The sequence below is a fragment of the Chrysemys picta genome, chromosome 12 (assembly GCF_011386835.1).
Source record: "Chrysemys picta bellii isolate R12L10 chromosome 12, ASM1138683v2, whole genome shotgun sequence".
Taxonomy (NCBI): Eukaryota; Metazoa; Chordata; order Testudines; family Emydidae; genus Chrysemys; species Chrysemys picta.
The window spans coordinates 49,285,320-49,302,122 of NC_088802.1; the positions used below are offsets into that span (position 1 = coordinate 49,285,320).

General features: G+C 40.1%; 1 protein-coding gene across 9 annotated transcripts in view; it reads right to left on the reverse strand.

Moving 5' to 3' along the window:
* Positions 1-16,803, reverse strand: part of TEX2 (testis expressed 2) — a 112,259-nt gene that overhangs the window by 29,059 nt on the left and 66,397 nt on the right. For all 9 annotated transcript variants that reach the window (XR_010591890.1, XR_010591889.1, XR_010591891.1 and 6 more), the window contains 4 exons: positions 13,407-13,607; positions 10,347-10,683; positions 8,765-9,012; positions 3,493-3,642 (listed from right to left, as the gene is read on the reverse strand). Coding sequence is in view for 6 of the 9 variants with exons in the window: in XM_005282896.4 (XP_005282953.1) it covers positions 3,493-3,642; positions 8,765-9,012; positions 10,347-10,683; positions 13,407-13,607 (936 nt within the window). In the remaining 3 variants the exon portion in view is untranslated. The remainder of the gene's footprint in view (positions 1-3,492; positions 3,643-8,764; positions 9,013-10,346; positions 10,684-13,406; positions 13,608-16,803) is intronic.

Here is a 16,803-nt window from a genome sequence, read left to right on the forward strand (position 1 = left end):
TAAACATGTCATCCAACTGCAGTTACACACTTTTTAGTGGAGAAATTCTGCAGTTAGGCTGATATTTTAAAATAATAAGACCATCACTACTTTTATCCACAGCAAACTCTGCCTGGGGTCTATGCCTTTTATCCTACATCAGGCTACTAGTACTATATCCTGTGTGTGCACAAACATACAAAATAGGGATTTAGAACAAAAGCATATGAATGAGTATATATTTATATCTTAATAATGTATATATGATTTTTATAACACTATATGCAAAGGTACTTTCATTCTGAATCCCAGTGTTTACCTATATCATTTCAAACACATACATGTCCTAAACTGTGTTATACATGGTGAAGGAACCCTCATTTTTCTATTCTTGTTGCTGGAGGCTCATACATTCCCTAACTCACACTGCCCTGTGCTATGCTGCTCATCGGTCACAGTACACATATTTTGCCTCTCTGCCTCCTTCCTAGATGTTTCTTGCCTAAGTGAAGAGATTAGACAAATTGCTAAACAGCTGTTTTATTTACTAGGGGAAAGTAGTAATTTCAAGGAAAATGCTGTAGGTGAGAAAGTACATTATGAACACACTCAAGCAGTCCGTAATTAGAAATTATTTAAGGCTTGTCTACACTATCGCTAAAGTTGATGTAACTTACGTTGCTCAGGGGAGTGAAAAAGCCACCCTCCTGAGCCACGTAAGTTACATCGACTTAAAGCACTTCTACACTGTGCTAAATCGGCAAGAGAGCGTCTCCTGCCAATGCAGCTTCTGCCTCTCATTTAGGTGGAGTAATTACATTGACAGGAGAGCACTCTCCCGTCGACAAAGCGCATCTTCACCACATGTTCTACATGGGTGCAGCTGCATTGATGCAGCTGCGCTGATGTAGCACGGTAATGAAGACAAGCCCTATGCTGATGTGACTGAGTCTCTTGCAGCACTGTTCCCAACCAGGATAATGCTGCCTTTTCTAATTTTGCCCAAGACAGAGTAATTCCCCCTCTATCACAGCATGGATTAAAACCAAATGTAGGCAAGGGGAACTTCTGCTGGGTTTAGATTGGTGCCATCACTGACAGCATTACAGAGTTCAAAGCTGGCAGATGCATTATTTTCTGTAATAACATTCCTGCTGAGATTCCTGGAGGAATTAAGGGGAGAAGTGTGGGAGGGAAATGAAAAAGGCAGCAATTTAGCCAACCAAATTAAGGGAAAGTTCCTAACATCAAGATGCTCAGCAGGGATGAGTCTGTTCTAAGCTGGTTGCACAGTAATCAGACTGCTCTAAAGGTCAGATAATAAAGTACTGCAGCTTGCAAGAGGAAGAGGGTTAAATGCGCTGTTTGACATAAGGTGAGGACAGCCTTGAACAAGAACACCATGAGCACAAATTTGAAGATTACAATAACCTCAGCAATTCAAGGTACCAGGACCCAACAGGGAGGCAACTAAGAGCCCAACATCTTCCCATTCTCCACTGATAGGTGACCACTATTTGGGGGAGTCACATGGTAATGCCATTGCTTGGGGCCCTCACCATGCACTTTACAGACTATGTAGTCATTGCTGAACAAGGTGAAACATTTGAAATATTAAAGGCTAGACTATGGCATCTGGGGTGTTTCAGGGCCACACGGCCAGGAGCAGCTTGGGAAGATATTGTGCCACATTCAGACTCTTTCACTCAAGGAAAAATTTATTTCTAAGACTTTAGAGGAAACCTACATGGTCACCTATGAAGTCCAGAAGCAGCATGGAAGATTTATCGCGCGTTTCCCCCACTTTACTTTTACAGTGATGTGAAAGAAAGCTGAGAAGTGCTGGCTTATTTGAACCTTGAGTCAGTGGATGGAGCCCACTGAAACAAAAGGCCCACCCCCCCCCCAAAAAATGAGTGGGCCCACAGACCCCAGGACTTAGAGGACAAAGAATGAACAAGGGGCAGTTCACAGGGTCAAAACAAGAGACCAAAAGAGAGACACCAAGCAAAGAACTGCAGCCAACACCCACTGTTCAGAGGAATCATCTGGACTTCACTTAGAGGAACTCTGCCTGGATGTGTGAATGGATGAGGGACCAGACATAGGCCCCAAAATCAGAGACCACCACCCTGAAGAGTGAAGCCCTCCTGCTGAGACCACCTAGGGTACCTGTTGTGTGGGGTAGGGTTTTTGTGCTGTGGACAACCCCCAACAAGAGACGGCACTGACATCATGAACGCATTCCCCACAGGACACCGAACCATCAGAGGGACTACCTTTGTTACCAGCAGACTGAATTTGCACTGACTGCCAAGGAGGTGAAAGGCCCAGAGCAGCAGAAGGGCAGCAAATGAGAGAAAATATATTGCATATTTTTGCCTGTAATAGCAGCGAATATTTATAACTGAGTAGTGCCCTATACATTTATGGTGTTTATCAGCATTTCACCTCTCTCTCTCTCTCTCTCTCCCCCTCTCCCCCATTCCAATTTTTTGCACTCAAACTGTTCTCAAGATGTTTGAATAGCTTGCTTCAGTGGCTGTGGAAACAGCCCTGGGTAGAATTAGTTTATTGCTTACTTCGGGTAGTACAAAGCGCACTCTCACACAGCTGGTTTTGGCAACTAAATTCCAGTGCTGGTGACAGCAGGTCCACTCCTTCCTTTGTGTTTAGGAACAGACTGATAAACACCCCCACCCCACCCCAGGAGTTGTTGAACAAACCTGTGATTAGCTGCTGCTATTTGGAAGAGTTTGAGAATGCAAGGGGCAGACCACGAAAGTCAGTCAAAACCCTCTCTCCTTTTCTTTGTTGAGCTTGTGCATTAGACAGCACAATTATACCCCTTTGCCCTTCACATAGCTGCTGTCTTTACCACTACTCCCACAGAGAATCCTTGTTTGTAACAGATTTCTGAATTTAAAGTGTGCTCATATGGGCACAATTACAGCTACCTGGTCCCCACCCCTTCCTGTTGTCAATATACCATTTCTAAAAGCAGTTTGCATTTCACTGAAATCCTGAATCCTCATCGGGGGTTCCTGTTCAGATGTGCCAGTGAGTAGAGAAACAATACACTATAGCACAATGGGTTTGCAACATTAGCCTTAGAGATTTGCTGGTCAAGCAAGCTTAAAATGCTATAATACTACTGCTTAATGCTAATACAGTAATACTTTTCACCTCTATCAGAGGACCTCTATGTGTTTTGCAAACATCCATGAATTCAGCCTCCACACCCCTATGAAGCAAACAATTACTACTATCTACATTTTGCAATCAGATTAAGTGACGTGGCCAAGATGCCACTGTGAAATCTGTGGCAGAGCAGGATTACATCTAACTATTCCTTTTGTCATTAACAGAGCTCAAGACACTATTTCAAACTACAAGATATTTCAAAAAGTATTTTTAAATAAATACTTTTTATAAATCATGTAACAAAAAACTTAAAAAATATCCTTTTTTATGTTGGAGAATAGGAAGTGCAACCCCCCCAAGGAGAGATACCTTTATTTTGCTGAGTTTCATTTGGATCTTCTTGGACACAAGATCAGACCAGTACTTTTCTCCTAAGAAATCCCAAAATATTCTTCCAAGCAAAGCATTTACCCATGCCTCCTGTTCCTCTTCTTCAGCTACCGTATGGATATCTGGCAACTGGCAACACAAACATATCATTCAGTTATGGAGCACAGCTTAGACAATCTAGTCATACTGCCTAAAGAAACATTCCCCTCTAGATCTGGTCTACACTGGGAAATTCATACGGTTCGTTAACACATATTAAAATAATGTCTACACTGTTTAACAAGGACTATAATCTTCAAAATCATGTAAACTGATCATGGTTAACCCTCGTGTGTCTGTTAATGCAATAAAATTTCTCAGTGGAGACCTAAACTAGACAAAGGATGAAGGTATTCAAGTTATCAGATAGTCACACAGACTATTTTTAATGCGCTGCTAACAGCAAAACCAACATTTTTCATACTAAAAGATACAAAATTCCACAGCACAGCAGATAAGAATCTGACAAGTGCTTAGGTCTCCTTCCTGCCCAAACCCACTTGCCTTATAAAGTCCGAAAGCAAAGCTAAACATTTTTTTTGCGAAGCAAAACTAAATCAGAAAAAAAGGAATACGAGGAAAATGTGAGACAATAGAAGGGAAAAATCCCTTTGTATTCTTCCTCCACTTTATGTCCAAAAGTCCACTAATGGAATGACCAGAGCTATATACAGTTAAAGATGAAGACTGAATCAGTGAGAGAGAGGAAATAGGTTAGGAAATGATTCTTTGTAAAGTTACAGGGGTTCAAGCACAAAAATGCAACATGACCAGACAACATGAAGCAACTCTCCCACATCACTGACGTTTGACTATGTCTGAAGAAATTATACGGTTTTCTTTCCACTGAGCTTGGAGTTTTGTAGCAATATCTGAATGGATCATGTCTTGATTCATTTGAGAGTAATCTCAAACAAATTAAGACACAATCCATTTGATACGGCAACGTTCTGACTTCAGCTATAAAGGCAGAGCCAACCAAAGCTACATGCCAATACGTACGCACCTCCACTTTCAGATTCAGATGCAGGGAGTCTGAACTCTACATTGAGGAGAGAAAGAATGTATGTGATTTCTCTATAAAAAGTGTAGAACAGGGGAGAGGTACAGGAAAACTTAATTCAAAGACTCCTAAAGCAGAGTCTTTCAGCACACTGTATTATATACATATCTCCTATTATTGTTCATGGGAGAAGTGTGTGCATAAATATTCTTCTCCTCTCCCTCCAAATCTACTCCCAAGAAGCTCAAAGGAACATGGTCAGTCCTTTGACTGAGTACACGTAAAATAAATGCTTGCTCAAAAGGAACTGACCTGTTATTTAGATTGAAAGCTCTTCAGGGCAGACACCATCTACCACGGTTTCGTACAGTGCCTAGTACAATAGGGCCCTGATTCACAGATAAGGCCAAAAGGGACCATTGTGATCATCTAGTCTGAACTCCAGCATAAAACATAGGTCATAGGACTTGACTCATTCATGACTGGGGCCCCTAGGTTTTACTATAATACTAATATTGTGAGTAGGGAGCTCCAAATATACATGCAGAATTGTAGTGAAGCCATTAGTGATCGAAATACACCAGTTAAAAGAAACTTCTAGTCCGTAGAATGCAGAAGTTAAGTTGCTGTATCTCAAACGGAATGTATTCATTAATGGAGCTTTGCTCAATGGCTTCCTTGAAGGAAATCATCTTCCCCCACCCCTTCAAAAATGTGTGCATCAACTTTCACACCCAAATTCCAGGATAAGGCTAATGGCTCACTTGAGGGAGATTTTAAAACATTTGGACAGGAGGATAATGGCCATTCTGCGAGATGCCTTAAGCTTACAAAAGGCTGCCCCAGCTGTCAACTGAACTCAATATTTCTTGCTTAAAAACAAATCTCAGATGTGTTTATTGTTACAGACAACTTAATCTTGATGTGCATGTTTAAACTTACAGGAGGAGGAAAGTGACTGCCACATTTCCCAATCAATACTGTTTAGTGATGCATTTCCAAGCTGCTTGTAAAATTAATGCAAAATTAGAAAGATTGGTCTTTTTTTTTTTTAATTAAAAAATGCAACTGACAAGTACAACTAATAGTTCTTGGATGGTGTATGGAGAAAGTTCTTGCTCAGAAATCTCATGAGACTATGTTCTGAATAATGCTCTAAGAAGTTCCTTTTATATAAAAGCCTCATTTGAATTTTATTGCAAGAAAAGCCCCACATTCTAAATTGTCGTGGAACATACATTAGTCAAGCTAGCATTAAGAGTCACTGATGGGACTTTCATTAAATAAAATTGATTTTTAAATGCTAGCTTCTCTGCTATGAGGTGATGCAGAGTTGATTTTCCTGAGGCAGTGTAGATTGCACATTTCCATGCTACTATAGATCTCATTAAAAAGAAACAAGTTTAATAGGGAAAAAAACAGCAGCAGGCAGTATACTTACAGTGATAAACTGAGACACTGATAATATACGTGGCCCATGTTTCAGTCTAATAATTCTTTTATGCGCACCAAGAGGATGGTCCTAAGATGCCAATTATAAACAAGATATGCATAGATTTTGTGCTCTCTGAGAAGCTCCACAACTTAACAATAAGTGATTCTAAACACATTTAAAAACTGCCATATTAAAAAGGGGCATAGTGCTGATGGCAGCTTGCCTAGGACCATAGGAGGTGGCATGTTATTTTACTCAGGACAGAAGGATCGAGTTACCCAAGTCTGGACTCTGGTAAAGTGATAACTTGATTTGAAGTGCAATTAGTTTCACTAGCTGCAACAAGTTTTCCCCCTGGCTCCACAGTATCTTTGTTTATTTTTTAAATTTTCTGTGTTGTTGATATTTCACATGTATATCCCCATACACAAACAAGGAAGCATTTTTTTTTACCATTTTAAGTTAATATTTATCCCCCTGCTTCAAACTCTTGTTTTGGCACAGCAACCAGCTAGACACAATGGCTGCTCTGGAATCAGCTGAACAGGATTTCTTTGCAACCTTAATATTCCCAAGGGCTGTGACTTTATACAAAAAGAGAATTTGCTGGATTGCTGCTAAATTATGACCCAAGTTCTTGCCAGCACTGTTTCAGAGGTTGAGTGGCCAGGATCTCTCCTGGCCAGGGCCAATGAGCACCAAATCAGCTCGTATCATGTACTGTACGTGGTCCTCCTTAACTATGAGCTGTATGAGGGCCTTGAAGTGCAGATTATTTTACATGCCACAAAATATATATTAAATAAACTGGGGTCACATTTTATATTAAAGGTTCCATTTATTAAGGATAAATGAATGATTAATAGGTGTTTTACTAAATAGTTGAGCAATTAGAGAGTCCAAGAGGTGAAGAGACTCCTGATAAGCCATGGTTTCTCTACAACACCCATTCATAACACATACTACTCACATATATAACATGCTTATAACGTGTTAATCATTTAGTAACCCTTTATAAACGGAAACTTAATATACATACACACACAATACCCATGATTTAGTCTTTGTGTGGAAGGTTGCATCTGAAAGCAAGTAGCAATCTAAATAGAAAAGTGGATAGTTCCATTGCTTTCACTCAATTAACTCTCTTGGAAGGGCTCCTGCATTAGAAACTATGTCTCTTGGTCTTGGAAACCAAACGCTCAAAAGGTCATCAGATGAAATTTACATCAGTGATGAAATCCTGACCCTATTTGAGTCAATGTGGCAACAATTTCACTCTAGATGAATAAAAAAAATTAAAAACAAAAACAAAAACCTTTCCTTTGGGTGAATTTAAAAATACACTTGCATGATATAAAGAATTGGAGAGATGAATCAGCTTTTGAAACATGGATAGAAAAACTACATCGCAGGTTCCTGAGCCAATTTGTGTTTATTCCTAGTGTACTCCCATGCAGTTTAGAAAAGAGAATAGTGGAAGCTCTTAGGTAACACAACTTCGGTTGAGGGAAGGAACAGGGAAAATAGTTTGTTTATGGAAGTGTCCAGCGTATTGCACACACACAAACTGCCAGAGATCATAAATGCAGAGCTAAGCAGAACAACTGTGTGTAGTGGCTCTAAGGGGACCGAAGTTCTCCATCGGATTATCAAAGTCCACTGAATTGTTGGCCGTTCTGAGCTGAAAACAGAATATGTATTAAATAACATCAGAGTACAAGTCCCTACTTACATGCATCAGAGGATGGGCTCATCATAAAATAATTCCATCTGTGGGATGGTGGAGATACATGGACATATCTGAATGTTTTATAACTCCCCTAAGGCCTGGTCTAAACTGGGGGGAGGGGAGGGGCGAGATCGATCTAAGATGCGCAACTTCAGCTGAGAATAGCGTAACTGAAGTCGACGTATCTTAGATTGACTTACTTCGCGTCCTCGCGGTGCAGGATCGACGGCTGCCACTCCCCCATCGACTCCACTTCCACCTCTCGCAGCAGTGGAGTTCCGGAGTCGACAGGGAGCGCATTCGGGGATTGATTTATCACGTCTAGATGAGATGCGATAAATCAATCCCCGATAGATCGATCACTACCCACCGATCCAGTGGTTCGTGTAGACGTACCCTAAGAAAGATTAGCTAATGAGAATAAACTCTCATTACTCAGCACTAAATTGCATTTATGGCTGAAAAAGGAACTCTAAAAATGACTCCCTCCTGATTTCAGCACTTCTGCACACCAATTAAGTTTTTAGTTGGCTCTGGTTAACATTAAACAAAAGTTAGTTGATATGGTCTTTTTACTACTCTTACTATTGCCGCATGAGCACAGCTATAGGAGAGTGAACTGGATGGTATCATGGTTTACCCATCAACAAAAGAGGTAACTCCATATTTATTGTTGTAGGTACTAATTCTGCCACTCCCAGTTACCCCTGTGTTAACACCTACTGAAGGAAAACAGCTGAGGGAAAACTTGGCCTACAGAATCATTTTTGGTACTGATGTCGCACAAGCCAGGAGACCACAACTAGACTTTGGAGATCCCAGGTTGAGCCTAAAGAGCTGGCACTTAGAAACAATGTCTTTATAAGGAAGCAAGGGACAAACGCAGATCCTCACAATGCCAGTTTCAGAACAGAGCTGCACTTTCCAGATTTATTTTTTTCCCCTTCTATACAATCTATACTTTTTAAAGCAACAAGTGTTAAAAAAGTAACAGGACCTTAAAATGTGTGTCATGGAAGTATACTAAGCACAGGGCTTTTACCTTTTTCACAGAAGTAGGGCTACTGTCTGCACTACAGGCTGGACTAACCACAGGGCTTTTATTTTCTTGTGGAACACACTTTGCCATGTATACACTGTAGTCCAAAATCATTTTCTGTCGCACGTTTCCTGCCAGCTCCTTTTGCTTAGGCTGGGACATGATTTCTTCTCCGCTTCCTTTGCTACTGCTGCGACTGTGCGTGAGAATTCCAGACTGGCTATTGGTTCTACTGTGTGATGGCAAGAACCCTAAAGCAGAAGGAATAACAGCCATTAACAAACAGGATGGAGAAGGGAAGAGAACAGCAAAGCAAGTAGCAAATCACATGAAAATGGCTGTAGAGTATCAAGCATGAGGCATGATTATCACTAAAAAAATCTAGCATCACCAAACATATGGCTACAAGGTAACTTGTGCTTAATTTATTTCATAAAAGGTACAATTCAAAGAAGTGCTTTTCCATCACTCTTTTAAGGCTATAATAAATTCCATAGTTACATGTTTAGATGGCCTTAAACTCTAATTTGCCAGTATTTAGAACGATTCAACATCCAGCAACAATGCATGCAACTGGAGATGTCAAACTCCTCAGTTACCCAAATCATATGCAAGCAGGTTTGTGGTCACCTGTACAACAGATGCTCGATTTTCAGAGAGTTTTGTTGGGGAGTGCCTAAGGCAAGTACAGACTACACTTAATTTTAGACTATAAGGATTAAATAGATTGTCCAAGGATCTGAATATCTGAAATTTATAATCCTAAGGAGAAATGTACAAAATATCAGTTTTGAATTTGCATTTCAGATACCTATGTTCTAGAAATGATGTTGTCTGCACATTTCAAGAGAAAAACTCATAATAGGGAGGCATGATAAGGAGAGGGAAAGGAAATTTAGGATTACACCAAATGAAGTATTAATTAAAAAGCATCAAACACTTAAGAACTTTAACGCTTGGGTCATTAGGAAGACGTTCCTCCACATATTTCTTGTTAGTTGCGGCTGATATTAAGGCAAGAGGATTTAACAATTAAAAAGAGCACTGTCAGCATACGTGGCCATTGACAAAAATATGTATTTGTGTGAATCTACTGATGGGAAGGCTTTTAATTTTTTTAACAAAAAGGGAAGGGGGGAAGATATAAGTAAAAACTTACAGACCTAATTCCTACATCCATCGAAGTCAGCTGCAAAAAACTCATTGACTTCAATAGTGGAGGACTGAACCCTTTTTGTAAAAATATTCAAATCTTTGCACTATGAAAATAAATTGATACTAAAGAAAATTTTTCAAGTAACAGTTTATATGTATGAGGTTACAACCACATACAATTGTATCTTGGTAACAGATGATCTCTAAAAACCTGCTTAAATCACAATTTTAGGGAATATCTAATTCTGCAAGATTATTTTTAGACTTGCTTTTTAAGAGCTAATGCTTAAATTGGTTCACTACAAACAACACTAGCCAGACATTCAGTTTTATGGAAGCTTTTTTTGTACTTATTGTAACTCCCTTTATAAAACTGTACCGTAGTAAATTAAAAATAATAATAATAATTAAAAAAAAAAAACCTGGTTACCTGGCTTGTTTCCACATAAGTTGAGAGGCTTCTTCGCTTCAGTCTTTAACTTGGAAGCCAGAAGGAATCTCCTAAACCATTCCTCCTTCTCCCTACCCGTTCTTCCAAACAAATAAAGTATTTGATCCTTCTGGCTAATGGGCTTTGTCCCATCTTGAGGTTTCTTAGATTCTTCACTGCCTAAGTCTAAGTTCTCTGCCGGTGACCTTTCTTCTAAGTTCTCTTTATCAGTCTGGGCCTTAGCCATAAAGTCATCTTGTCTACCAAGTTCAATGCAAATAGGATACTTTTTATTCCAAATTCGTTTTCGAGCCAGACTCTTGGGAACCAGATAAATCTGTGAAATAAAAAGTGAGAGGGTCAGATAGATCAAAAAACCCCAAAAACAAAAAAAGAAATTCCATATGAATCAATATCTTCTCCACTTATATATTAATGTATAGCATTGTGCATTAAGTGATGAGGTCATTCACCTCAAAGATGGTGAATGACCTCAGTTCCCACTTGGTTTAATGGGAGTGGTGGATGCTCAACTCACTGGTCGATCAACAGGCTTCTAACAAATGATATGGAGAGGCTTAGCAATAAGCCTTATTTGAACCGGATCATGCTCAGGAAGTTTATACTCCTGGAATCACGTGAATACACAAGAATATCTGCTTTCATTTAAAAAAAAAAAAAAAAAAAAAAAAAAAAAAGGGAAGAAGGTTTTCAGCTCTGTTGTGCAAAAAAAAAAATCTTGAAAATGTGACTCAGAAGCCAGAAGGTAAAGAACCCCAACATTATTTTTTTTAAGTCTCATGACATTTGGGGGTCCAACACATGATTTTTGGATGCTCGAGATCTGCAATACTGGTGCTGTGACACTGTATAGGAACCAGAAAGCAAAACTATTTGATGGTCATATTCCAAGCTGAGTAAATGCAAATAGCACCCAAATGCAAGTAGAAAGAAGGAATTTCTTTAAAGAAAAAATTTCTTACCTCAACCGTTCCTTTAAAAAGGCCTATGTTGCTAAAGATACCCACAGTGTGTTTAAAAAGTAATGCTTAGCTTAAATTCCATTATTTGTTTATTGCATTTGGGGCACACTGTCCCTCTGTAATGGATTTTGTAACAAAAACGTCGTGCTACTTTTGGTCAGATTTTAGATACCACTAAGATCAAACAACCAAGTCCTGTTGTACTGAGCTATAAAACTGCTCAATCGTGATTTCAAAGTCTTATATTTAAAATGTTTCCAGCAAGAGAAAATATGCACAGAGGACAGTAATCTTTACAAATTTCGACCTCATCTTTCTATCATGGAAGTAGTTGGGCCCCCTCTGTGTGCAGATCTTGGGAGATCAATGACTGCCTATTGCCCCTTTAGTTTTCTTTATTCTTCACTTCCCCAGTCCCAGATTCCACTGTAGCATGGTTTCCTCCTTCACCTGTGCTGCCAATACCTTTCTGTGGCCACCATCCCTTGTGATGCACAGGAATATCATGCAAGATAATAAGTATCAGGGGGTAGCCGTGTTAGTCTGTATCTACCAAAACAACAAGGAGTCTGGTGGCACCTTAAAGACTAACAGATTTATTTGGGCATAAGCTTTCGTGAGTAAAAACCTCACTTCTTCGGATGCATAGAGTGAAAGTTACAGATGCAGGCATTATATACTGACACATGGAGAGCAGGGAGTTACTTCACAAGTGGAGAACCAGTGTTGACAGGGCCAATTCAATCAGGGTGGATGTAGTCCACTCCCAATAATAGATGAGGAGGTGTCAATTCCAGGAGAGGAAAAGCTGCTTCTGTAGTGAGCCAGCCACTCCCAATCCCTATTCAAGCCCAGATTAATGGTGTTGAATTTGCAAATGAATTTTAGTTCTGCTGTTTCTCTTTGAAGTCTGTTTCTGAAGTTTTTTTGTTCAATGACAGTGACTTTTAAATCTGTGATAGAATGACCAGGGAGATTGAAGTGTTCACTTACTGGCTTGTGTATGTTACCATTCCTGATGTCCGATTTGTGTCCATTTATTCTTTTGCGGAGGGACTGTCCGGTTTGGCCAATGTACATGGCAGAGGGGCATTGCTGGCACATGATGGCATATATGACATTAGTGGATGTGCAGGTGAATGAGCCCCTGATGGTGTGGCTGATGTGGTTGGGTCCTATGATGCTGTTGCCAGAGTAGATATGGGGACAGAGTAGGCAACGAGGTTTGCTACAGGGATAGGTTCCTGGGTTGGTGTTTCTGTGGTGTGGTGTGTAGTTGCTGGTGAGTGGACTACATCCACCCTGATTGAATTGGCCTTGTCAACACTGGTTCGCCACTTGTGAAGTAACTCCCTGCTCTCCATGTGTCTGTATATAATGCCTGCATCTGTAGCTTTCACTCTATGCATCCGAAGAAGTGAGGTTTTTACTCACGAAAGCTTATGCCCAAATAAATCTGTTAGTCTTTAAGGTGCCACCAGACTCTTTGTTGTTTTTGTAGATACAGACTAACACGGCTACCCCCTGATACTTGAAAATATTGTATGCATATTGTTTTATGTATATGAGAAGGAATGCTCAATCTTCCCATGCCACACAGTTTCAAGACTCTGCATATTTACGTGAGGAAATAAAGGGGGGTTGAGTTTTTAAATGTCCTTTTGCTTATGTGCTGCTGATTTATTCTCCTAGTCCCCTTTTTAACTTTTCAAGAGGATGCTCTGAACGTTGTCCCCGATGGTTTTATTCTTTTGATAGCAAGATTCATCTATTTGGCAATGTAACGCAAGGCTTGTGTAAAAAAAAGATACCAGCCCAAAAATGTTTATGTTTTAATATTTTTATACCCATAAAAAAGATTAAACATAGATCAGTCTTCAGTATGAAATAGCCACTGGATAATGTCTGTTCCCTTTTACTCTCGCAGATTAAACCAGCGTAATACTTTGAAAGCTAATCAGTAAATAAATAATCTTCATTTACATGACAGCAGAAATTAAACAACTAATAATGTAAAAAGGTAGTCTCTCTCTATACTACTATACAGCAATCAGCTGCATAACTAAATAGAACTCACCTTGCTGTCCGTAAGCTCATAAATTTTCTGGCCAATGTAGGTGACATCAGGCTTCGATTCATTGTAAATAGCCCTTCTGGAAATATTTTTATTGGGTTTTGAAAGTCTTAAGGTGCTTCCTTCAAGTCGCACGTAGACAGAATGAGTCAATGTAGCATGATAAGTTTCTGGATCATAATTATAAATTTCATTCATCCATCCCTAGAAAAAGGAAAGATTTGTTAATTGATATTGAATTGGCAACCTGATGTAGTATGAAAATAAAATTTTAAATAAATAGTTGTCAACCATTTATAGTAAGAGACTCCTTCCCACCTCATGTCACATATTGCATGGATGAATGCAATGAAGCAGTAGGTTGGGCACCAGAGTGAAAATCAGGAAAGCAGGATTCTATTCCTACCTTTAGCACTGGCTGTCTGAGACTTCGGGCAAATCAGTTCACCTCTCTGCACCTTTTTGTTTCCTTATCTATATAAATAGGGACAAATGTTTCTTACCCACCTTTATGAAGTGTTGTGAGATCTAGGGTGAAAAGCTCCATATTTAAGTAATTATTCCCAATCCTAGGGGTACCAGATTAGCCAATGGAGGCACTTGGCAGAGGAGGAAAGAAGCAGTGTATTACCCAGAGCATACATGCATGAGACATAGTCTGCCAGATGACATACCTTAACAGTGACTCCTGCATTTGTGCATTAAGAGCCAAGTCCTGCAAGGTTTTGAGCATCCTCAGTGAAGTCAATGGAAAGTGAAGCTACTCAGGACCTTGCAGTCAAGCCTTAAATCTGCACAGGAGAAATCCTTACAATACTGAAGGAGGGTGTGGGAGGGACAGAGAGAGAAAGGGAGGAGGAAAAGAGTCTATGAACGTACATCTCTCAATACCCTATTAAAAATAAGTTACACAAGCCACTATACAAAAAGTCAATTTACATATTATTGCAGCACTATAGCCAATTTAAAAAATAATCTCCTACACAAAAAAACAGGACAATATTCTAAGGCCAATTTACTTCATTGGGAGCTGGTGCCAGACAGTTTCTCAGAACAGACATTGCACAATTTTCTGAGGACTCTTAGATACCATTACCAATTAATGGTGCCTAGATTATATTAATTTCACTACCTATTTGCATTTTCACTAATACCCACAAACAAAACACTAGGAAAATTAAACTATTTTATATGTTCAGTAGCCACCTCACTAAGTCACACATCTGACATTTCAATTTAAAACACATACAGTCTGCTTTTAGATTTCACCAACACCTAAACTCGCTTTTAGAGCCGTTTTGTATTTGGGTTTTGTTTACAGTGGAGATAACCAGCCTTCACATACAGAAATAAAAATGCATCAAGGAGACAGTTTGTAAAGGCATGATGATTTACAGTATGCACAGCAGGGTTCGTTTGTAATGGGCCCACCCTACTTCCTTTCTGGAAGTTATTAAGCCAAAAAGTTCCACAGCAGACATAGCAACTAGTTTTCATTTGAGTTTTGAATTTCATCCAGAAATTCCAGCTGGAATTATCAAAGCACAAGGACATCACAAGACTTGCCTACAATCAGAGTGTGTTACTCTGTGCAAGCTCAGAGTATCCATATGGCTCATGTAAAAGTTCCACCTCCGCCCCAAAGAAGTTCTCTAGTGTAATGCAGATCTTTGAGCTCTCTCTGGACTTCCTACGGCCATACTGACAGATGGGCATGCTTCTGAGGCAGTGGCTCTAGCCAACATCGCACCAACACCAGAGACAGCTCACACTATACCAATGGCCTCAGCCTAGCTTCACTTTTTTTGTTTGTTTGTTTGTTTCTTTTGGGGAAGAAAAAAATCAAGTTTTCTTCCCATCTCCACTGAACCTTTGGCCATAAAAGTCTTGATAGTCCACCTTACAAAGGGAGGCAGTAACAAACTAGAAAACTCTTTGTTCAGGGTGCAGTCCTGTACGTGTGATACGTCTTCCCTCTAGCCCGGGCCAGCCAACTCCATCAGCAAGCTCTCATGGGCGAAAGAGGGTTAAGCTGGCAGCACCCTCATGGAACAATATACTTTGATCACCTTTGAGGTGTGGGCAGCTGTGTAAGGGGGAGTCTGCCACACCTTCATCAAGTGCGCCTGCCCAAGATCAGGTGCAAGGGCACAGCAACCCTGGCAGATGAGACTACAGGTCCAGGTCCCTTAACTGTGTCCTTTGAGTTAAAACTGGTACAGGAATCTACAAAGTCAGCTGCTTTGGACAACTTCTGTAATACCTGAGGGAAAGATGCTGTATTTCCCGAAGGATCACTATCCTGGTGATCTTCTATAGTGGAAGAATATTTGGCATTAGAGCCTTTCGACTCAAAGTCCAAATAGTAGATTTATTGCCCCAATCCTCAGCTCTGTTTACCTGCAAGCCTCCACTGCATACGGGCCAGTCCTGGAAGAATGGAGGGGGGGGCTCACAGGACATGTGCACATGTCACATGATACTGGAATCCATCTTTAACCTGGTGCTTTTCCATTTAGAAGGAGGGGTGGGAACCCAGAGAGAGACAAAAGATTCCCGCCTTGTGCCAAAGATATAAAGGGGGTGGAACAGAACAAAGGGGGCTGCCAGTCATGAGAAATCCCCTAGTTACCACCTGAGCTGGAACTAACAAGGATTGTGCCAGGGGAAAGGATTGGGCCCAGACTAGGAAGGAGTCCAGTCTGTAAAAGAAGCTTATTGGAACATCTCTTAGGGTTCACTGAGAGGCTTGAAGCTGGTGAGTAGTTTTCCTTCCTTCTAGGTATCATACCTGCAAAAGAAAGATCGAGTACTGGCCACAGTTAAGACAGAACTGACTGGAATGTTCAGCAAAGGGCGCATGGCAGCTAAGATGATGCATGGCTCATGCTCCATTCTGTTACTGTTGTCATCAAGGGAAAAAAAACAAAAACAAAACAAAAAAAACCCTCCAATTGAGCAGAGTTCTACCAGTCACATGAGGATTAAGGAGCTCAGACTATAAGAGTGAAAACTTTAGACAATGGATTTTCATAATTTAAAAATACTACACTAACTAGAGAAGCAAAGTGCATAAACTTTGCTATTCTGTCTAGATACTTGTGTGACCCCATATCTGAGTGCCTCAATCATAATTAATTCTATCCTCACAACAGTTCTGAAAGTAGGAAAATATTATCCCGATCTGTGAAACAGGGAACGGAGGAAAAGGGTAGATTAAATGACTCACATGAAGTCATACAAGGAATCTGTGGCAGAGCAGGGAATTGAACCCCTGGCTCTTGAGTCCCCATCTAGTGCCCTATCCACTACATGATCCTTCCTATCCAGTCAGTAATCACTCCATCACGGAATACTATATCAATTCTGCATAATTAGACACAATATAGTACTTGTTGAT